We start from the raw sequence: 23950 nt of genomic DNA, 5'->3' as shown, positions 1-23950 counted from the left end.
ATGCATAAGAACTTAAACTTATGAAAACTCATTTCCTCCTAGGTCCTATTGTAGCCACTTTAATTTATTTCCAAATTTGTTGCCTACACTTTATTAAAGAAGAAGCATCACTATGAGATATAAGACATTTTGCTTGGTTTTTCAACCCATGAATCACATGCAAAAAATACATGATTTTGCTTTATTTGGTTGTGGGTGTGAACGTCTTTTGTTGTATTTCTCTACTTCCGTGTTGATAAAATTTAATTAAACACATTAACTTCATATAAAATTCATGTAACCTTAACAATTTACAATATTAAAATTTAAATGAAATTACTCAAATATATAGAAACTTTAAAAGATGAACTTTGACATATATACACACACATATATATATGTACGCATTCCTCACATGTTCTATATCTTGTATTTTTTTGAAAGGACAAATGCACATGTTACCCATAGTTATTCGACTGATCAAACCAAGAAAGTTAATGACAACTCCCACGGGGATCAAATTTAGAATGTTGTGGTTATCAATTTAATTGTCTTACCAATTTAACTGGGAGTTGTCCCCTTCAAATGTTCATTTTCTAACATGACAATATAACTGCATGAACATTTATGAAACTTAAAAAAACTATTTATATTCATTAGTTACTCATAAATTAATTATTGTTTGTTTTATGTTAGGGCAGAGGCTTGGAGAGACGAGTCCAACATATTGTCAACGAAATGTGACATTAATTGCTACACAAATATAATATAATAAAATTACACTTTCACTACTGATTATAACTTTTGGTATAGTGATAAGCGTTTGATCATTTTGACATTTTAGAAGTTGTAAGTGTATTAACATATTTGTTGGCACGAGTTATTAGAATTTGAATGTTATAATATAATGTGTGAATACATAACGAGTTTGTTGAAAGTGATCGAAATTTTAAGCTAAAATAGGAAATATTTTCATCCTATTCTTATTCACGTTTCAAAAGTACCTTTCTAAAATGTTGAGGAAAATATGCATCATGAATTAATATATAGTATGATTTGTCAAATATAGAGCCATTTAAAACTTGTGAGATACTTCCTTTGATAAAGACAATCCCACTTCATGTATATGTATGATCTAGTGACATGAAGTGATTCTCTTAAATGTGAGGTTATAGGTTAAAGTCCTAGTGAAAACAATATTGACTCTCCGTGCTTTAATAAATTAGGAAAATAGATATAAATGAATATAATATTGTAACAAAATAAATAGTACTCAAAAAAAACTTGTGGAATCTCAGCTCGATCATTTCGCTCCTAGGTCCTAGTATAGCCACTTTATTTCCAAATTTGTGGCCTACACTTTATTAAAGAAGAAACATCACTATGAGAGTATGAGATAGACATTTTGCTTGGTTTTTCAACCCATAATGCAAAATACATGATTTTGCTTTGCTTAATTGGTCGTGGGTGTGAACGTCTTGTGTTGTGTCTTTTGACAATTTATAATTGAAACATGTGCTCCATCTCAACTAAAAGCCTAAACTAGTAGTTGGATCTCACACACATACACACACACACACACACACACACACACACACACACATATATATATATATATATATGCTCAACATTTATATCGTGGATTAGGGTCTACATAATATTATGGATCTTAGATCAAAACGACGAGATACAGAATTTATACTCGTAAGGTGCAGAATTTCATAATACAAGACATATACACGTATTATATATTTACTTATTTTTCAAATCTGATTTAATTTATGTGCATAATTTGTGTTCATAAGCATAGAATTTCACAACGCAAAACACAGAAATTCATAGCATATGACAATGACTAATTTGTTTTAGATACAGAATTCATAATCTTAAAATACAAAATTTTATAACATAAGATACAAAAAATATAAGACACATACACATCCTTTAAGGTACATAGTGCGCTGTAAACTCTGATTCATTCTTTAACTATGATTGGTGTTTCTCTATTTCCGTGTTCTAAATTAAACTTAAGTATTGGGCTATGGGTGGACTTGTGGAGTCGCCAAAAAACGACAAAAACCAGGTGGGAGTGTTTAATTAGAGGTCTCGACCAAGTCGTTTGGAAAGTCTCTGTGTTGTTGCATGAGACGAATAGCCGCAATTTTTACGTACGTTCACAGAGACTCAGAGAGCCAATAATTACATATAATTGATGCTTTAAAAAAAAAAAAAAAAAAAAAAAACCCGGATAAATCTGCATTTGCTATTTTAAAGATATATTATGAGTACAATTTATTTTATAATTTTAGTCAAAACAAATTACAAGAAGATAAATCAATATAAATTACTTAAAAAAAATTTAAAAGGTAAATGATCATTATATATTAAAAAAAGAGCATAAAAGAACTTCGGAGGTTTCTCACACCATACAAAATGAGTCAACCAAGCACCATTCGTTTTAGCTAGAAAATGAGTAATTTAGTTATTGCACATCTATAAACATACTGCACCTCGCATAGACAATAAAATTGTCTTTAGTTAATTGAGTCCGAGTTAAAAATGTTAATAAAAATTTTCATGAAAATCAAATTTAAAATTTTATGGTTATATTACCCAATCAACTCTACTAATTTGACTCGGTCTTAATTATTATCTATTTTTTGACTTTTTAAAGAGACCAATTTAAAGTTCCCACATATATAAATGTGTAAAACCAAAAGCACTCCCACCTGGATTTGTCGTATTTGGGGACTCCATCACTCAACTCGTAGGCATACTTTCTTTGTTTCTTTGTTTCTTTATTTATTTATTTTTAGAAATATGAGTTAAATAAGCCTCTGAACATTACTTAAGAATTTATTAGACCCTTAAATTTGTAAAGGTTGCAAATAAGTCCTTAATTACATATTATTTTAGAGCATTAAAATTTAAAAATTTGTTGGTGACCTATAATTATAGGTCACTAGGATTCCGGCAATCCTTCGACAAAATTCTGATCATATTTTGGCGAAGGAGAAGGCAAGCCAACTGGTTTGACATGCATGCCTACTCCTTCGCCGAAGAAGGCAACCCTTCTCCTTCGCCGGAGAAGGCAACCAACAGATGGGTCGCCTTTTCCTTCACCAAAGAAGGCAACCAAACTGGTTGCCTTTTCATTTTAATTGAACTCATGGCATAAATCATTTCGTTTGGTTGTCGTTTTCTTTTTTCATTTTAATTATGTGTTGCAGGGAGATATGGTTTTTAGCTTGCAGTAGGCCAACCAAAATGAACTTGTTATTGCATCCGTAGCATGAAGTGAACTAGAAGGCTCCAAAGTGTACTCCACACGCCCTCTAGGTGCGTAATTTTTTTTGTTTTTTTTTTTCATTTATCCTTTTTATATCTCTCACATGTTCTCTTTCATAGTCACACCTGTGAAAACTTCTCAAAATCTACAATTATTGGAAATGCCCTAAGAGCATAAAAGAAGAACACTACACCAATCTAGGAGCACTTCTCAGGTACAAATTAAGGGCTATTACTCAGACCATCACAACACTATAGAATAATGATTACGAATTTTTTACCCAAAAAGTTAAATATAAGCATAAATTGATAAGATTAATCCTTATCAAATATATAAGTAGTAGTACTCCCTATCAAACAAGAAATCAAATATATCCATAGAAATAATCTTCATAATACTTGAAAACTCGATCAGAAATCCGATGCATTCAATTCAGACTGAACTAGTTGCACGTAATCTTGCATTATTAAATCACAGGATTCTAGAATCATCAACAGTTCAACACAAACAGAGATACCTTAAATTTATTTTAAAACATTGAAATTCTTAATAACATAGTTGTTTTCCAGCCATTTTACTCGATCTACTGACCTAAACTTCAATCCTTCAAAATGGCATGAAGTTATCAGTTATTCGATTGTCAAGTCAACAAGAAATAGACTAAAACTATACTCATATTTTTGTATTTAAGGTTCTCTAGTATAGTGATTTCAACACTTTAGTTCTTGATTTTTGATTCCATTCAATAATATTTTTGACTATCAAATTTGTATCTATTTTTGTTTTCTGAAGGCATTGTTTCATCTCAATTCCAGCATATTTTTTAACCCTTCAGATCACTAAAATAAGTACAAATTTGATAGTGAAAAATATGACTGGCCGGATAAAATTAAAACTTAAATGGTAAAATTACTATAGTTGGACAATTATGGTAATAGACCAAGTCTCAAAGAAGATTGAAGCAGTCTTCCCAATCCCATATAGGTGTAAAGTTATCCCAAAATACTTGGGTCCCCATGGCATTATTAGAAGGAATAACGGCGTCTCCCGCCGGCGAGCTATTCCCGGCACCGATCATCTCATTTGCAGGAGGATTATTATCCATCTGCGGTAATGTCATTGCTGCCGTTTGAACGCTATCTTGCGGCGGCTGGTGTGCTATTCTTCGCCGAACTGCAGTAACACCGCCCAACGGCCGGCGATCAAATGCTCGGTCGCACTTAGGCTTCTTGTAGAGGCGGCACAGGCTGAATTCTTGGCGTAGCTGCATTAATGGCACCAAATAAAACCCTAGTTATAATTTCTATTTTGTGAAAAGGGAGATTCATAGCCATGGACAAGATTGACTAAATCTCGTCTTGTTCCTCTAGCTGGTAAAGGACTATAATGAGATAAACTAGCTAGTCTGAGTGTCTATAACTGATCAGTTCAAATAAGAAGGTTGATAGGGATTATTCTCGATTGGAGTGTAGTCTACACTTGATCGTATACTACTGAAAATTATTGCATTTTCGACCACCTGAAAGTAATCTTAAATCAAATTGAAAGCTAAAAGTGGTCGGAATAAGGCTTTCGACTTGATTTAAGATTACTTTCAAGTGGTCGAAAATTTCATAATTTCTAGTAGTATCGGGTCCCATACTTGATCGAGTAGAGCCCGATTCGATCAACACTGACGCATTCGCATACTTTCCCAACCTGGGTCCTAGGCTAGGGGTGGTATCGATGACCGACTGGAGATCAGTACCAATTGCTTTGCCCCGATTACATTAGGTCGAGACCAAGCACCCGACCTTTGATACTTAGGGCCTTGGGCCCAGCCTTACTAGCCGAATTTAAGGATAGCAAAACCCTATAGCATCAGGAATTTGCGAACACGTGGACGGATCAACCTGGACCACCAACTTCGCCCTCAGCATGCGCCCCACCTGCCATGCATGCCAAGAGATCGGTAGTTGTTCCCTTACCCTCCCTAATGCAGAGAAAGGGGGACTTTTGGCATTTTCTAGACACTTAGCTTTAGCTCGTGATCCTCTGATCCTCTGTGTCACGTATTCCGAGCTTAAAGACTTAAACCAACAAGCAGATGGTAAAAGGACCAAAACCGGGTCCTACCTTACAGTTTAGTTAAAATCTCTCTATTTACTACATCAAAGATCAATAGGTCCCTCCAATTGAGAGCCAAACTTTAACCTCTAATTATTAAAATAGTTTAAACCCATACTATCCGCACCTCTAAATCTGAAAGGGGAGCGGATGCTGAAGCTTCACCATGGACAGCCTTGTACTCATTAATCTTCCATTCAGTCTTTGTTCCATTTGGAGCTCTTCCGGTGTAAAACACCATGGTCCTTTTCTCCCCAATAACTCGATGATTGTTTAAGGAGAACACAAGAAGGGGAGTTCCGGTGGCTTTCCAGTATCCTTCTGTTGTCAGCCTGTTCGGTTTTCCTCCTCGGGCCATGTTTTCCGGCCCCGGCATGAAGTAAAACCACTGCTCGTCGTCTCCATAGCTAGCCACTCCGGCGAGCTCTGATCATACAACGTTCAACCCAAACATACAATCAATACTTCAGGCAAATGCATATATATAATAATTTCAAGAAAACGCATATATATATACCCACATACAATGCTGGAAATTATGGAATTTTCGACCACCTGATGAAAGTTAAGTCGAAAGCCTTGTTCCGACCACTTTTGATATCCGGAAAAACCTTTGTTGTTATTTCCGACCAATTTTTGCTTTCGACTTGGTGGTCGGAAATTCCATAATTTCCAGTGACACATATATGTATGCATATATATCTACTTACGTGGGAGGTCCCATGGTCTGTGCAGATAAATGTTGACGACAGGGATAACAAGGTCAATATCCGGTCGTTCTCCTCGGAGCTTGTTTCCCAGGTAAAACGACACGAGCTCTTCTTCTGTCGGATAAAACCTAAAACCCACCGGCATATCCTCCATAACTAACTGCTTTCTTAGGTTTTGAGAATGTATATGAGACAGTTAGGTTATATATGGGTTGTTGGAATTGAAGAAAACTGGAGACATGAAAATGGCGTTTGTTTGGATGTGTATTTATAGAGATAAAAGAAGTAGGGGTTTGGGTTGATGGGAATTCTAAACTGTATTTCCAACTAATTAACCGCGTAGGGTGACAACCTTATACGGTTTAATTTTCCGTTTTGTATAGTGGTGACAATCTGTACTACGGTTTCTAGTTTTTCCATTCCCCTTTTATAAAGTTGCCACTTTTTCATTCTAGTCACTCTCAAATCAAATTCTTGAGAAATGCATTATGCCAGCCCCAAAAGATAACTTATTATTATTGCATAAAGTTAACTATATCTCCAAATTTATAACTTATCATGCACTTTAAATTAAATTAGTTTATTCCTATGGAAAATTGGATGCCATACAATTGATCATTAAGTGTGTTCACAAGGGAGTTGGTGGTGTGTTTTTAATTGCAACAATATGAAGAATTTAAATTTGGTGGCGGGGAAACTCAGTCGAATTAGTCAGGTAGTTGATTTGGAAACCACAAAGTTTCAAGTTTCTATTGAATCGGTTAGTTATGAACAACTTAGACTGGTTTAATAAGGAATATAATAGACTGTACCTTCGAGTAGCGATTGTGGACTTTTTCATAAATTAAATGAAGAATTTAAATGGTTTGAACAAAAATAGATAATTTTAAAATTGAACTTAGAAAAAAGAGAGGGAGAGGGGGAGAGTCCATAAGCAACAAATTCGATCTCTCTTTAGAGCTCTACCGGTAGAAAGTGTGGATACATCCACACCTTCCATTTTAAAAAAATTAAAAGCTATGGTCTTATTATTACTAAACTTTATGTGTGAAAATTATAAAATAAACCCAATCTTTAAATTTTTCAATAATTATAAAATTGACTCAGTATTTTTTTACTAAAATTTTCAACTTTTGATGGATGGTTGAGATCAATCATCACTTTTTAAAGGATGATCGTGTTCTCATTTGATCATATCCCCAAGCATATATGCAAATAATTATTCAACTTAGGTACCTATATATAAGCCCTAGTCGTATAAGTGTATAACATGTTTTTAAACCCGTAGTTTATTCTAATACAAATTGTAAGATCAAGCTTATCGCTAAGGCAAAAGCTATATATCAAGTAACAAATGCACAACTTTATTTCTTTATACGTACTTATGTTATAGTCAATGTTAAATTTGAATAGTAGAATACCGAACTTCACCGTATCCTTTAGACCTCAGCCCAACAAAACTTTTGAGATCGAAAAATGATTGAGAAATAAATGCGGGTCCGGATAATAGAGCGAACTAACGGAGTGAACTGCAGGCTGAGTGTGGGGTAAACGGGTCCAACCCGCTTATGAAGCGTGTGCCCATTTGAAGCAGTAAAATTTGTCCGATCCGCTAACAGTGAAGGGCGCAGCCAAAGTATTTCTCCATTTTCCACAGCTTTTTTTACTATTTGTGTTTCACACGTTGGGTAAAAGATTACATTCGTCGATCAATTCATGAATTTGGCCCATTTTTGGAAGGCCGGGTTGACATGCTAAAAATATCTATCTTGGCGGGCACTGCCATATTTTCCCACCTCTAATGTTGCCTAATCTAGAAGGCTGCTGCGCTGCCGTATTGTACGTTCCATGTTTGATCGGAGAAACCAACTAACTAACGTTGGATATAGGGACAGTTAAGCGGTTTTGGATTCCCCCATCCATGGTTTAGAACCTGGTTTTTTGTTGTGATGATTAATTATTAAAGCATATATGCTTACAATATATGGATTGTTTGACCATTTTAAGATATTTTTACCATTTGCAATAGGCGCTAGGCGCTAGTCGGGCGGTAGAGTAGCGCCTAGCGCCTAGACGGCCTAGGCGGTCGCCTAGGCGGCTAACTGAAAAAATGAAAAACAGTGCACGTGTGTAGGTGCATATATCTCATATTACACACACACACACACACACACACACACACACACATATATATATATATATATATATATATATATATATATATATATATATATATATATATATATATGTGTGTGTGTGTGTGTGTGTGTGTGTGTGTGTGTGTGTGTGTGTATGTCATATAAATGAAAAAAATTAGAAAGGTCGAGTCGACCGGGTTAACTCGGCTAACTCGACAGAAATTGATGAGTTAACTCGGCGTAATCGGCCGAGTTAGGCGCTAGGCGGCCGATCTCCTAGGCGGGAGCCTAGGAGGGAAATCTCCACGGCCTAGTGGCGCCTAGCGCCTAGGCACCGAGTGGTGCCTAGGCGGGATTTTTGCAACCCTGATTTTTACATCATTAGACTACCTCTCAACATTGATGGTAATATATGGATAGCACAGTAGGCCTGGGCCATACGGACCAGTCCAAAAAAGCGACTGGATCAAGGAAGTCCAAGAAGGATAGACGATATGGAGTAATCAAAGAGTTTGTCAAGGATTGGGTCGGGACTGTTATTCCCAATATAATTAGAATTGGACTTATTATCTCTAGTATAATAAAATTAGGTCTCATTGTATAACTAAGACTCCCAATAAAGCAGACTAGAATTTTTATTCCCGGTAAGGCCCTAGGTCTAAAATATGTATAAATAGACCCTCCATCTCCAGAAGAAGGGGGAACTGTCACAATTCAGCAGCAATACTCATCAATACAAAGTTTCTATATTTTCTCTATATTTTTCCTATATTCTCGTTATTCTAACGGTAGTATTGGCCTGCCGTTGACTGCCCAAAAATCATAAAACCAATAGATGGCATGCACATACTTACCGTACTTCCTCATCACTCTCCAACATTCTCTCTATATTTTCTTTTTGAAAAATAATATTTTCTCTTATGAGTTACACCTCATATTGTTTATATTCTGATGATATATAATATGTAATAATAAACTTGATTTCTGTAGTTACTATCCGAGGTGGTTCCGGGTAACCTTGCTCCTTTATAAGGTCATTGGGTCGGGGATAAACTATGCTTCTGCATTTATAAATCACACATGAGAGATAATTGCACTAGGAAGAGCATGTGTGATGGCTAGACTCGATCAAAAGAGTGTTGATAAGAATTGAACTCGTACATAATACGAGAATATATAGTACTCTACCCACTTGACCACTCCTTTAAAAAAAAAATGCATATTATTTGCAATAATCCTTACTATCTTTCAAATTCCACATTAATAATAAGAAATTAAATAAATTATATATGGTCGGGATATTATGTTACTATGTCCTTCATCAATTATTTAATGATACCATTATTGATACATCAACTCAAATTTTAATTATTTAGTAACACTTTAATAAATAAAAGTATAACAAAAATATGATAAGTGTACTTGTGATGTGGTTGTACCCCGATTTAAGTTAGATATGAATAATACTAATTATTCTTCCCCTATTTTTACTTCATAATGTTCGCCTCCGACCCTAACATAACAATGAATTTATTTTATTTAATGACTCTATGTAATTAGGGGCTCAACTGATGACCTTGTGGCACGAAGTGACTCTCTCAAATGGAAGGTCATAGGTTCAATTCGGGATGGTATTGACTCTTTGTGCTTCAGTAAGTTGAGAAAGTAGTTATGAACATACTGATATGATGTTGGCAAAATCAAACGTATAACGTTCTAATATAAAAATAATGTTTTACTCACTTAACTATCTCTTTTGTGGCAAAATATATATCCTTAAAGGGATGAAATAATGAAATTATAATTCTCATAATAATCTCTATGTTTCGTAGTTTCAAACATGTGTAAAATTGGTAGTATTTTATTAGGAACTTAGAAAATTGTGGTTGGCCGCATTTTTAGAAATGGAATTTGGAAAAGCAGTGTGTAGGAGAATTATGGTTTGTCAACTCCTAGGAGTTCAAAATTTTCTGGTCATTACTACAAATCAAACCCTAAAAAAGAGTTAACTATTGGTATTTAAATTTAATATAATTAATCCCATGTCGGCCGCTGATTAAATATTGTCTTTCAATAAAAATGATTAAATATTGAAATATTTAATTTAGTAATTAAAAAACTTCCTTGGTACGAGGAAATCAAAGCGATTATTAGCAGGAAATCATTAGTGGAAGTGATTGGCTTATTCACAACGTCAAGAACATTCAAAGCCAAGATTAATGATGTTGTGGGGCAATCCTTACACAGTTTGCTTGATAATTACAGATCTATAAAGTTTTAAGTTCAACTCTTTCATGATATTATTATTGAGTTCGATTGTCTTAATTTCTGTTCTGTTTTTAATTCTTGCTTTTCAGACTTTTCTTATGTTAGTCTTGTTATTAAGCAATGTCGTTTTATTGCTATGGACATTAAGAAAGTGTCTGTTCGCCATGTCAATAGGTCAGCGAATCAAGTTGCTCATGTATTTGCAAGGGCGTCTGGTTCTATGTATACCTTAGGTTCGTGGTTCTCTGTACCACCAACCTGTATTTCTGCGTTGGTTGATTATTAATGATATTCTTATATTTTCCTCAAAAAGTTCAACTCTTTGATAGAGATGTGATCATTATTTAGTAGTGTATCACTATGAGTGTTGACAAGAATTGAACTCGTAACCTTTTATATATGCTCCACCCACTCACTCATTCCTTTCGGAACTAGATTTATCATATCGTGTTTGTTGGTTGGGATGATGAATTGAACAAATATAATATTTGAGTATGCAATTAAGGGCATTCATTTTCATAAAAGTTCTTAGAGCATCTATGTAAAATAATAAATATTTGTATCAACTTAATTTTTAGTAATTGAGAACGTAACCTGAGTTAAGGTAGGTCTAGCTAGGAGCCTAGGAGTCCAAATTGTCGAACTTTTGGTAACTTGATGTTAATGATGCAGACAGAAATATTATGGGTTTGACATAGGTTTCTAGAGTTAGACCTACTGTGTGGGTAACTTGCACGGAGTATTTATTAAAGTTTTATCATCCAATAAAATTTGAGTTAATACCCAAAATCGTCATCGACTATAGTGGTTTTTTTCAATTTCGTCCTAAACGATTTTGGTGACCTAGTATCGTCCTAGACTTTTGTGTTTCGCTCAATTTAGTCCTCCATTTGTTATTCCGTCAAATTGGTGTTAAATTTAGGGACAATTCAGTAATGTCAATATTGATCTCTCTTTACTTTCAACTTGTGAAGTGCGAAATTTCTCTTTCTTGTACGAATTACACTTAGAATTACTCCCGGACCTGCAAATCAAAATTTATATTTGCAGTTTTAGGAGTAATTCTGGGACTAATTCGTAAAAAAACAAAGGGATTTCGCAGTTCACATGTCTATGAGTAAAGAGATGCCAATATTAAAATTACTTAATTGTCTATTTATTTAACACCAAATTGATAGAATAACAAATGAGGGACTAAATTGAGCAAAAATACAAAAGTATGGGACGAAATTGAGCGAAACATAAAAGTCTGGGACGATATTAGGTCACCAAAGTCGTTTAGGACGAAATTGAGAAAAACCACTATAGTCGAGGACGATTTTGGGTATTAACTCAATAAAATTTCTACCAATCATTATTGTGTGGACCATGATCCACACCGTTATATGAATCATACTATCAAATAATATATATTCAGTATACAAATAATGTATTTTTAGTATATTAAAAATGTACATTGTATTCAAAGAAAATACATTATCTTAGTACTGAAAGTACATTATTTTTTATAATGTACATTTAATACACGAATAATGTACTTTTAGTATATTAAAAATGTACTTTTATGTTATGATCCACACAATACTGTATCGACCATGATTCACATAGCATTGTTGACCCTAAATCAAAACGACGAGGTACAAAATTCATTTTGTAAGGTACAGAATTTTATAACACAGAACACAAAAAATCACAACACAAGACGCATACACATGTAATATATTTACTTATTTTTTCAAATCTAATTTATGTACAAAATTTGAGTTTATAAACACAGAAATTTATAACATAAGACACAACTACTAATTTATTTCAAATACAACTCAAATTCATACTCTATAAGGTACATAATTTCATAATACACACTACAAAAACTCACAACTTAAAAAGCACATACACATGCTTCAGGATTTACAATGCACTTTAAATCCTGGTCCATGGTATAAGGATTGTTAACTTTGGGCCTCTTAATTATATTAACCCAATGACCCATTAATGGACCTTATAAGTTTTAATGGATCCAATATATTTTAGCTCTAGTCTTAGCCATGCAAGTCCGCAGCAATCGTTATGCTGTGTGGTGCATACGGATGCCAAAATGACGTCATTTTATTAAAAAATGCGTGTCTCCCCTTTAAAAAAAATTCAGGTTCGATTCCCAACAACAACATTATATTGTTTATTCATTCTGAAATTTTAGTTCATAGATTATGGAATTATAGTTCATTGATTATGGAATTATAGTTCATCGATTATGGAATTGTAGTTCATCGATTCTGAAATTTTAGTTTATAGATTATGGAATTTTAGTTCATTCATTCTGAAATTTTTAGTTCATAGATTAGAGTATGGAAATATAGTTCATCGATTATGGAAATATAGTTCATCGATTATGGAAATATAGTTTATCGATTATGGAAATATAGTTCATCTGTTGTTGCTGGGAATCGAACCTGATTTTTTTTTTTTAAAGGGGAGACGCGCGTTTTATTAAAACGACGTCGTTTTTGCATCCGTATGCACCATGCATGGTGCATACGGATGCACAGCATAATTTGCCAGTCCGCAGTACCAGTCTTGAAGTATTTTCATGGAGGCTGGATGGGTTGTGAGTTGTGACTTGTGATAATAGGCACTACACATATAATACAAAGGTGATTAATTTTAACCCTTTTTTTTTTTATTAACAAATAATCGAGATCGTTACTAAATAAAAAAAAAAAATTTAAGAGTCAATAATATTCATTTTATATGCCAAGCACCTTGTACTCAGATGGCATGTAGTGACCTTTCTCATGTGGGAGGTCATGAGATTGAGCTTCAGTGGAGGTGTTGTTGATTCTTTGTGCTTCATTAGATTAGATTAAGAAAGAATTATATATGAGCGACTTGGTGCCTGGCAATGGAGGTTGCATTGTGAGTTTGAGCTCTTCAATAGAGGTGATATTGATTCTTTGTTGGCAGTTTTAAGGGCTCAGATAAGCTATTTTTTGTTTAGTGTGTAGAAGAGAGTAATTTTACTCCATGATGTGACAGACTCTGATAAGTTATTTTTTCTATGTGGGTCCCAATACAAGTGTCTATATCAAAATTTTGTGTGTGTAAGTAAAAGTTGAGAGTAGAAAATAGGAGTACACATAGTATTTTTTCCTAAAATAGTCTCGTCTACCAGTCTCGTTACTCTCGTTGTCTCTTCATGATACTAGCCACAGGGTGCTTGAGCCCGTCGAAAAGGCTCATAAGCTCCTTGCCTAGTACCGTGAAGATAATTAGCATTTAGCAATAGGACATGTGATTATGATTAGTGTTCACAAGCTTCCTAAACTAGTGAACATATTATTTTTTCTTTAATAATAATAATAATAATAATAATAATAATAATAATAAGATTGTGTAGAGTGAAAGCAATAAATAAAAAAAAATAAAAAATAAAAAATAAAAAAAAAAATAAAAAAGGACCAAGTTGGCCTCATGGTGCGGCTGGAATTACATTCTCAAAAAATGACAGCCAACAAAACATATTTTAAGTGCACCGCGTACGAACAATGATAACAACATTAAACTTTAAAAGAAAAGGAAAAAAAAAAATTTAAGCATGACTCTTGTACTAAAAGATCATAAATTCAATTTTTTTTTAAATATTTCATATTTTTTCAATTTTACTAAACTATATCTTAAATTTTATGAATCCGTCCTTAAATCTATGGAAAAGTAAAGTCGCTAAAAGTAAGTATTGCGTGACCATTAAACTAATGTTCTTGAAGGCACAAATAATTTAATTTTTATCAATAATTTCAGTCAAGCCCGTAAACATTTCTAATACATAAGCTTTTTAATGTGATTAATTACAACACTACACAAGAATATCATTTACTAGTATACATTATCAATAATAATTGTCAATTTTCTTAGTCACACACAAAAAAAAAAAAAAAAAAAAAAAAAAAAAAAAAATCTTATAAAATAATCCAAAGAACCCTTTTATAGCCCATGCTGTATGATTGGATCACCGATCATGCATGTATGTATTATATTATATGAATTAATTTCACTTTTGGTCCCACGACTTTTGAGTTCTTATCACTTTTGGTGCACAACTTTGAATTTTTTCAATTTTGGTGCCTAACTTTGTTATTTTTATCAGTTTAGGTCCTTCTAGCCAAATTGACGGTAAAATATTTCCAGATTTTATATTTTAGGGGCAAAATCGTCATCACATGGAAAGATCTTCAATATTTAAACAAAAGAAAAATCATATTAAGAGGAAAAGAAGAGTTTGCCAATGGTCGAAACTATAAATCCCATAGATCTGTCTGGTTTCTGCCCATCTTCCCCATTATTCTCATCATCAAACACCTATAGATATGATTTTACGTTGATCTTGTTTAGATATTGAAGATGTTTCCTTGGGATGAAGATTTTACCCCTAACAATATAAAATCCAACAATATTTCACAGTCAATTTGGCCGAAAGGACCAAAATTGATAAAAATAACAAAGTTAGGCACCAAAATTAAAAAAATTTAAAGTTGTGCACCAAAAGTGATAGAACATCAAAAGTCGTGGGACCAAAAGTGAAATTAATTCTATATTATATTCAACTATATATATCTAATACGTGAAGAACAAGTCAAAAAATAATTGCATTTTGCTTCTGAAACGTACCATCTGCTCCCCTATAAAATAATCAACAGTATATCCTCGATAATTACGAAATATACTATATATGATATTGACAATCAACCATGTTACATGTACAGCAACAGTCGTATGTAAAAAATATGTCTTGATGCTTTGGACAGTTGATAAAATATAATACTACACATGGTTTCGTAATTTTCATTCTATGTTGTCATATTGAGACTTTAAATGTCAACGTTTTTGTGCATGTGTTTGTTAATTAATTATAATATATTGAATGTTTATTGTAATATATATATATATATATATATATATATATAACAAATCAAATAAGTTATCGAACTTTACTTAAAAAATTAATTAGATATTTAAACTTTTTTAAAGTAATAATTAAATTCATCAACATTATATTGTATTTTAGCGTAATGAAGCCTAAAAATCGATTACGCAAGTCACGAGAATACTCCGGTGCAATTTTCAACAAAAAAGACCGGCGAACAGGCGCCGATCGCTATTGAAGTTGAAAATGAAGGCGGCATGCCTTCTCAATGAAGAAGGTGACCCACCTTCTCACCGGAGAGTGGTCGCCTTCATTTTTAGCTTTAATGGCGGTCGGCATTGGTTTGCCGATCGTCAATCATTTTTTCATCGAAAATTGCGTCGAAGTATTATTGGAGGTTGCTGGAACTCTAGTGACTTGCGATAGCAGGTCACTAATTGATTTTCGGATCTCATTGCACCAAAATACATTAATGTTGATGGGTTTAATTGTCACTTTAAATTTTAGGGGCCTAATTGATTTCTTAGGTAAAGTTTGATAACGTATTTGACCATTTTTCAAAAAAAAAAAAAATGTAAATTCTCCTATGAGATCATATCACGGATCATGGGTCATATTTTTTTTTTATAAGTGTTACATTTTTTTCACATAATAAGTATTACAATTTTCATTATCATAAGTAACTTTTTACTCTTAAGATTATATTTTTGTATTAAAATATCACATTTTCTATCATAAATAACAAGTAAACAATTTATTTATCCATGATTAATATTACATTTTTCTATTTTCAAAAAAAAAATTACATTTTTTTCATAAGTAACTAGTCAGTCCTAAATATTATATTTTACTTTAAAAGTATTACGCTCTTTCTTATGAGTAATAAATAATTTATTATTGACTAGTATTATATTTTTCAACATAAGTGTTACTTTTCTTCATGACCTGACCCGTATAACTGATAATATAATGATCAGTAAGACGGTATCACAAGAGACTAACTAAAAAAAATGGGACAATCAAAACTAAGTTGGTCAAACTGTTAGCTTGGTAATCATAATGTTTCAAATTCGACTCAAAGTGGAGTGATCTATTGGCTTATGGGGTCATTCAACGAACTTAACTAAATGTTGATTCAGACCCTAAAAATGCAATGATATTAAATAGGGTTAATGCCTATTTGTCACGAATATGATTAGTTTCAATGTATTCAATTTTTTTTTTTGAATGTTACTAGCTCTATTAGATTGTAGTATCTGTTCATATACTCTCTCAATCTACTGAAACACAAAGAGCCAATAACGCCTCCACTGAGGCTCGAACTCATAACCTTCCAAATGGAAGTCCAACCCAGATACCATTAGACCACATAGTCCTGGTCAATGTATTCAATTTTAAATATTTATATAATTATAAATCGTTTTCATTATTAACTTTTGTTTGAATCCAAATAAAGGTGTGGGAAAAAATAGTTGTTAGATGACGAGAAAAATGAAAGTTACTATCTAAAAGCATCTATTGTTGAATGTTGAGTGATGAGAAAACAAAAATCATTATTAAAAAACGTACATTAAGTAAACCTTTCTCGTGTAATAGCGTATAAATGACTCAACGAGAATCAAATTTTATCCATTCGGCCCAACAAAAAAATCTATCTTCTTGCATTGCATCATTGGAGGTGTTCACTTTAAGAAATAAAAATTAAAAATAAATAAATAAATATCTTCGTTTATTCTTCATTGAATCATTTCACTCGGCGTGGACTAACCACTTATAGCCGACTTCGCTATATTCTCTCGTCGGCCATTGTAGCGTCTTCCTTATCCCTCAAGTGCCGGAGCCCCACATTTCGCTTTCCGACCAATTCCGTATTTCCGTCGAGTTTTCTGATTTGTCTGGAACTGATATTACCAGACGCTTTAACTCTTTTTAGCGCAGAGACAAACAGATAAAAACGGTTGCCTGATCATTCCGTTGGTTGTTCAGCAAAGCCGCTGAAATAGTTACAATTTTACTGTTTTTTTTTTTGTTATAAAACCCTATGGAATCGAAGTCGCAGTCAAGGTTCAGTCTCGGGAGGCAATCGTCGCTGGCGCCGGAGAGAGACGCCGTCGGCGGGGGAGATGAAGTTGAGGAAGGCATTGATTCGGGGATAAGGCTAATGTATTCAGCGAATGAAGGGGATTTGGAGGGAATGAAGGAGCTCTTGGAGTCCGGAACCATTGTGAATTTCCGCGACATCGACGGCCGGACTGCGTTGCACGTGGCCGCCTGCCAGGGCCATCCGGATGTGGTGGAGCTGCTGCTCGGTAATGGCGCCGAGGTCAATGTTGAGGATCGCTGGGGCAGCACGGTAATTCCCTAATTGCGATACAGAATACTCTCTGTGGTCTGGATTACTTTACCCAATTATGTTAAGGATTATCATTTTATGATTAATAAGTTTTAGAGAATTTCAGGCGATACCTAAAGTCTGTGGTATGTGTTTATCTACAGCTAGTTCTCTTGCTGCCGACAAAGTGCCTACTTTTCTTCAAATAGTATTGGATGAACTCTAGATTTTTTTATTTTTTTAAAAATTATTATGTTGCCTGTGATGTTTGGTGCTGTATTTTATTTATTGGATAAAGATATGGTCATATGGCTAAGTTTTTTATTGGGTTTCTGTGTTTCGCTCCTCTCTAGAGAGACTTATCAGTAAAGTACTGAACTTTATTCCTTTTTTTAATGACCTTGGACTTATATAAGTATTGCAAGCCGGCATTGATAAGTATTATCATATTTGTTGGTGCTGCTCTGAGCCTCTAAGAGCCTACTATTAGGTGAATATTGAAAAATGTAGAACTTAATGCTCTACTCGGTCAGTTACGTCAGTAATTTGGCTAGGTTTCATACATTGCGAGTGGATAGTGTGAACAATTTCATGTTAATGCATTGAGCCTTGTGTTTCTGTAATTGAACAGCCTCTTGCAGATGCGATACACTACCAAAATAATGATGTTGTCAAGCTTCTGGAGGCACATGGAGCAAAACTTCCAGTATGTCCTAGAATCCTACGTATCGATATTTGGATGTTCTGTATTCTAAATCTTCCTGTATACCTTGGTTGATTTTCCATTTAAGTGATTGTGAGTAGTGCTCACCTCAACCTCCTAAGATTTTATTTTCTAGATGGCTCCCATGCATGTCCAAAATGCTCGTGAAATTCCAGAGTATGAAATTGATCCAAAGGAGCTTGATTTCAGTAATAGTGTGGACATAACAAAGGTAAAACTTACTTGCTAGTTGCTATATATGGCAGTCCAAGCATTATTCTCTTCTCCTCCTGATATAGTTGTTGAGTTTTCTTTACATGCCTATTTGAAGGTGTTCAAATTGAGGATAAATTTGAGAGGAAATTGGTTTAAGTTGGTTGGATGTTCTCAATTTAAAATGGGTGATGGCGTGGAAGTGATAAGACATAAAGGGGAAATGATACACTGAAGTGCTTGATATAAGTTATTAAGAAAGACATGATATCTTATGGAATCATAGTGGATTTGGTGCTTTTGTTTGGACTAAAAGTAAACATCGTCATGTCACATCAAGACCACATAGCTGACCTCACCTAGAGTGGGATTAAGTCCATTAACATACTTGCTCTAGTCTTGTCTTTTTGTTTCACTGCTGGTTTCCTTCATACTTATGCATTCAATTTTATATTTCATCATTTTGTGGCCATTTCATGAGCTCTAGTTTGCTTTGTTTTGAATCTATAGTTGTTGAGGGTGATGGTTCTGATATGCTGTATTATTTTCAGTCTTGGGCTTTAGATGATATTTTATGAAATGTATGACAGGGTACATTTTGCATTGCTTCATGGCGTGGAACTCAGGTTGCTGTTAAGAGATTTGGTGAGGCGCTGTTCACGGATGAAGAAAAAGTGTGGGTTGGTTATAAGCTTTCAATAATATGATGTTACATGTTTTTTTCTGCTCAACATTTGTTTTTAATATCAAGCAACTTTGATCTTGTTTCCATTGGTTTCTCAGACAAGCATTTAGGGATGAGCTTGCATTACTGCAGAAGATACGTCACCCAAATGTTGTCCAATTTCTTGGTGCTGTTACTCAGAGTAGTCCAATGATGATAGTTACAGAATATCTACCCAAGGTACTTCTACTTGGCTTAGGTTTATTTATATCCAAAGCGTATCTTTCTGATTTGAGTTTTGTATTGTTGGTTTTGACAATTTTCCAAAAAATCATTTTCTATGCTCTTGAATCTGTGCACAGGGAGATCTTCGTGCATTCTTGAAGCGAAAAGGCGCATTGAAGCCAATAATGGCTGTGAAGTTTGCACTGGATATTGCAAGGTTAGCAGACGTGGGCAATTTTTTAGTTTCATATTAGCATTACCACATGCCAATTGACAGATGCTTGATGTGCATAATAAATAATTTCTCTGTAGTCTGAGTAAGTGTTGAAAACAATGTTCCCATAACTCCCTTTGTGTGTTCTGCTGTGGTTTATTATACCATATCTGTTCACTTCACAAGGCCACAATATCTTGCAGGGTCTGGGAAGAAAGATGTACAATATCTTATCATTCTTTTGTTTATATGGCTTGAATGCATGAGCCAACAGGACCATGGGTGAACACTGGCTATTACAAGCCCACCCACCTTATTGTATGTGTGTGCACATGTGCACTTGTGTCTTATGTCATGGAGTTATCTCATATGGGCTTGCAAAATAATATGGATCAAATTATCTGTTTGATGGAATAATTCAAGTCATCTGCTTGCAATAAGAGGTTTATCTGTCTATTATTTTCTACTGTTTCTACCTTTGATCTTTATTTTTATGCTCTGACAGAGGAATGAACTACTTGCATGAACATAAGCCTGAAGCAATAATTCATAGAGATCTGGAGCCTTCGTAAGTTTCCTTATTGTTTTATCTGATTACTTTCTAGTAAAACTGTGTTTCTGTCTTAGTTTATGCTGAAGTACCTAAGCAGAGTGCAGAATCTTTTGAACTCTTCAATTGAATTAGCAGAAATATACTACGGGATGATTCTGGACATCTAAAGGTTGCTGATTTTGGACTAAGCAAACTTATGAGATTTACAAAATCAATAAAAGAAGATAAACCTTTGACAAGCCAGGAGACTTCATGTAAGTATTCTCTCAGATAAGAAGCCATCTAGTCTAGCAGTGTCTCTGGTCAATTAACCAGAACCTTTTATGTGCATTGATGGTGTAAATAGGTCAGATCTATGATAAAAACAATTACTGAGTACATTGTTATTCTGCTGCATCTCTTGTTTCTGCAACTTTTATCTACAGTTCTTTTTATGCTAAACCCTCGTCATTGCACAGTTTGTGATTTTTACCCTCTTGGACTTCATTTGATACCTAATTATGAAAAACATTGTGATCATCAATTTAGTGCCCATGTTCATTGTATAGATGGTTGATACCCTGTTGACTTCTAATCCTTTTTATTAATATGATGTTCCCCAAATACCCCTAATTCTTCATTATTAGTGATGCGGAATTTTATTTTAAATGTTTCTTCTTTGACAGGGCGATATGTAGCTCCAGAAGTTCTTAAGAATGAGGAATATGATACCATGGTTGATGTTTTCTCGTTTGCACTAATTCTACAGGAGGTACGGGCTTACTTGTCATTTTCTAAAAAAGATATCAATGTTTTTTTTTTTTGGTTGGGTTACGTTTTTGTGAAAAAATAACATCATATTACATTTTAACTTTACAGATGATTGAAGGATGCCCCCCTTTTCCAACAAAGCAAGAAATTGATGTTGCCAAAGCATATGCTGCCAATGAACGTCCACCCTTTAGGGCTCCTGTGAAGCTATATGCTCATGGACTCAGAGAGTAAGCCATTAAGTTTTTGTTTTTCTTTTCTTCATTTTTCATTTTTCCTGTGATTTTACATTGGAATCTCATTGGTAATTAAAGTAAAGTTTGTAGATATGAACATTTTTTTCCACCCATCTATTCCCACCCTCTTAGCCTCCCCTTATATTTGGAGACAGTCAGACAGGGAAGGAGGCTGTCTGTAACTTGGTGGTTTCTGGAAGAGTAACTGAGAAAGCCCTTGGGCAACACTCAATTCTTGAAAGCGTTTTCAAAACTGAGCAAAATCCTCTTTTTAATTCTGCAATGAGGGCTTCTAATGTTAGAACGGTGGACATTATGATGTATTGACTCAGTTACTGAACTTGTTATGCCTTCTCATCAGATTAATTGAAGACTGTTGGAGTGAGAACCCCGCTAGAAGACCAACTTTCAGGCTAATAATTTCCAAGTTGGAAGAAATCAATCAAATTCTTACTCGTGCAAGACGTTGGAAGGTATGAACCCTGTCCCTTCCTATGTCTGTGCACTTATATTTAAGATTTTAAGCCTTTGTGTACATGCATATTTGCGCGATGTTTTGAATTACTAAATTAGACATTACAAACAACTAAATTTCTGTGAAACAACATATGGTTGAATATGGACACTTTAGAGGTGTGTGCTTATTTTAGGCGTTTTGTTATGCTAGGCAGCATGTGCTTACATTTGGGACGATTTGTGTCGCTTTCAGGTGAGGACACTCAAATGTTTCCAGAATCTCGAGGCCATCCTGAAGATTGATCATTCTAATTCAAAAAGCCGGTCATCTCGCTCAACCCTTTACAATTAGTAGATATTGCAGGAACATTACATTATGGCATATGCGGTGCAGTGTTGAATCGCTTTAGTCTTTACATACAGCAAAAATTCTACAGGTGTTTCTTGTTGTGAATTATTTCCCCGATTCTTTTAAACATGAAACAGCGTGCATTAATATGTTGTGAATCTTTGTGCAAGGACCGAACATATATATACCCTGTATAGCTATTGTGAATCTTTGTGAAACGACTGAATTTTGTACCCATTAAATGTATAGCTATATTGTTTCTAATCTTTACAGAATCACACACTCACAAATAGACCACACACCTATCTCAACCATACATTTCCAGTTTTCCACAGTTATCTTCTTGAACTGAAGCTCTAATTGCACTCTTTTGTCTTCAGTGCATTTTCTTTGCCTCTTTTTCAGCCTGCAGACATGTCAAAAGATCAACCGTTGAGATTAAGCTAACTTAGGGTGCATTTGGAAGAACGGTTGGAACTGGAGAAATTTCAACTGGAGAGGTAAGTGTCTGGTGCGATTTTAACTGCTCTAATCTCGCTACTCTCCCAAATTCACACCCTTAACAGTAGAATTTTGTTTATGTTATTAGAATCTTTTCTTACCGCTTTGACCACTCGGTCGAATGCATCTGGTCCATAGGTATCTATGAACCTCTCCACAGATTTCCTGGCATCAAGGCTCATCATCTGGAGAGCCTTCCTCTGTGTCTCGGGGTAGTTTGTGTTTACCAGACCCCCAACTTTCACATATCTCCTCACATACTTCTCGTATATATAAGCTGCTCCATTGAAAATTGGCAGAACCAACCACAGACAGAACACAAGCTTGATGAATGTCCAGAATGGAAACCTGGATACATGATTCATGAAACCTTATATCACAATGATTAAAAGATTTATTATATTCAGTGTGATATGATATGTCGTGTGTTTTCTTACCATTGTAGGACTTGCCAAAAGGATAACTCAAACAGGGTTATGAAGGAGTAGAGAACCCAATAGGTGAGCCACTGCTGGTCATCCAGCGTCGAAGGGCTCTCTATAGCCCTCATCGATGCATACCTGTCATGACCACCACCGGGTTGAACTACATTAGGTTAAGGTTTAGTCGAGTTGAGTATAAAACCGAGAAGAATGTTGACTCACAGAGGGTACAGAAGCATCACGCCCGGGCTAGTTTCCAACCAAGATGATCAAAGAAAAGTTTTCAGTTAATTACTCGGGATCAAAAACATTAAAAGCTTGATATGCATAATATTACTAGTAAGACAAAATCTACCCGACTAATGCATTCATGTTTCTAACAATAGCTGCAGCAGCACCCATGGCAGCAGAATATGCAACTTCTTTGGCTCCTTTGAGACTTCTTGAGATTGTTAACTTTTCTCTGAGGTATTGAATACAGGTGAGAAGGAAGCTCACAGGTGCCCAGTGGCATTTATCTGCAGAAGAAAGAATATGATGCTGTGAAAGGAAAGCATATCTTTTGTGATTGGTCAAAGCCTTCTTTTCTGCATCAACAAGAAAAGAACATGACCATCAACCTTAATCTATCTTCTAAACATATTTTACTTAAATGACAACATATTAATATTTACATATCCCAATATTCGATACTTATAACAAACTCAATAAAAGATGTAGAGTTGAGGTATAGGCTGTGTTTGGCAAATTTAGCCGAAAAGTAACTGAAAGCTGAAAAGTTATAAGCTATAAACTGAAAAATGAAGAGTTCTTAAACTAGCTGATTATGCTTAAAAGTGCTTGGTAAAATTAACTTTTTGATAAGTTGATAAATGTAAGGAGACTAAAAAGGATATTTTCTATTTAAATTTTAAATATGAT

At 34.4% G+C, this 23950-nt stretch overlaps 3 protein-coding genes across 6 annotated transcripts; 1 reads left to right on the top strand and 2 right to left on the bottom strand.

Annotated features, from left to right (window-relative positions):
- Positions 1–3769: 3769 nt before the first annotated feature.
- LOC109155995 (NAC domain-containing protein 90-like) lies at positions 3770–6238 on the bottom strand. Its single transcript, XM_019303751.1, has 3 exons — positions 6085–6238; positions 5502–5800; positions 3770–4532 (listed from the first exon to the last, which is right to left on the bottom strand). Exons 1-3 carry the CDS (start codon positions 6236–6238, stop codon positions 4215–4217), a joined length of 771 nt encoding a protein of 256 aa, XP_019159296.1. The 3' UTR covers positions 3770–4214.
- A 10934-nt stretch (positions 6239–17172) lies between these two features.
- Positions 17173–22370, top strand: LOC109155994 (serine/threonine-protein kinase STY8). 4 transcript variants are annotated; one of them, XM_019303750.1, is made up of 13 exons: positions 17173–17764; positions 18375–18449; positions 18583–18678; positions 19250–19343; positions 19443–19471; positions 19623–19643; positions 19746–19765; positions 20268–20330; positions 20451–20569; positions 20981–21066; positions 21174–21295; positions 21663–21774; positions 22011–22370. In XM_019303750.1, exons 1-13 carry the CDS (start codon positions 17453–17455, stop codon positions 22107–22109), a joined length of 1248 nt encoding a protein of 415 aa, XP_019159295.1. In that variant the 5' UTR covers positions 17173–17452; the 3' UTR covers positions 22110–22370. The 4 variants fall into 4 exon arrangements, with proteins under 4 accessions (XP_019159295.1, XP_019159294.1, XP_019159293.1 ...); XM_019303749.1 differs by having other exon boundaries at positions 19623–19647; positions 19750–19765; XM_019303748.1 differs by having other exon boundaries at positions 19443–19483; positions 19620–19643.
- Positions 22314–23487, bottom strand: LOC109155996 (HVA22-like protein f). Its single transcript, XM_019303752.1, has 5 exons — positions 23385–23487; positions 23252–23278; positions 23045–23167; positions 22709–22955; positions 22314–22512 (listed from the first exon to the last, which is right to left on the bottom strand). Exons 1-5 carry the CDS (start codon positions 23429–23431, stop codon positions 22483–22485), a joined length of 474 nt encoding a protein of 157 aa, XP_019159297.1. The 5' UTR covers positions 23432–23487; the 3' UTR covers positions 22314–22482.
- Between the last annotated feature and the right edge of the window lie 463 nt (positions 23488–23950).

The sequence above is a fragment of the Ipomoea nil genome, unplaced genomic scaffold (genome assembly GCF_001879475.1).
Source record: "Ipomoea nil cultivar Tokyo-kokei standard unplaced genomic scaffold, Asagao_1.1 scaffold2704, whole genome shotgun sequence".
NCBI lineage: Eukaryota > Viridiplantae > Streptophyta > Magnoliopsida > Solanales > Convolvulaceae > Ipomoea > Ipomoea nil.
The sequence above is the reverse complement of the archived record's forward strand: the minus strand, read 5'-3'. Positions and strand labels throughout refer to the sequence as shown.

Coding starts and splice junctions, on each gene's coding strand:
- LOC109155995 (XM_019303751.1), bottom strand. CDS start 6,238: ATGGAGGATATGCCGGTGGGTTTTAGGTTTTATCCGACAGAAGAAGAG. Junction 5,801..6,084: donor CAGACCATGGGACCTCCCAC/GTAAGTAGATAT, acceptor TTGTATGATCAG/AGCTCGCCGGAGTGGCTAGC. Junction 4,533..5,501: donor CTCCCCTTTCAGATTTAGAG/GTGCGGATAGTA, acceptor CCATTAATGCAG/CTACGCCAAGAATTCAGCCT.
- LOC109155994 (XM_019303747.1), top strand. CDS start 17,453: ATGGAATCGAAGTCGCAGTCAAGGTTCAGTCTCGGGAGGCAATCGTCG. Junction 20,570..20,980: donor GACAAGCCAGGAGACTTCAT/GTAAGTATTCTC, acceptor CTTCTTTGACAG/GGCGATATGTAGCTCCAGAA. Junction 21,067..21,173: donor TTGCACTAATTCTACAGGAG/GTACGGGCTTAC, acceptor TTAACTTTACAG/ATGATTGAAGGATGCCCCCC.
- LOC109155996 (XM_019303752.1), bottom strand. CDS start 23,431: ATGGGTGCTGCTGCAGCTATTGTTAGAAACATGAATGCATTAGTCGG. Junction 22,956..23,044: donor TTTTGGCAAGTCCTACAATG/GTAAGAAAACAC, acceptor TCATGTATCCAG/GTTTCCATTCTGGACATTCA. Junction 22,513..22,708: donor TCGACCGAGTGGTCAAAGCG/GTAAGAAAAGAT, acceptor ACATGTCTGCAG/GCTGAAAAAGAGGCAAAGAA.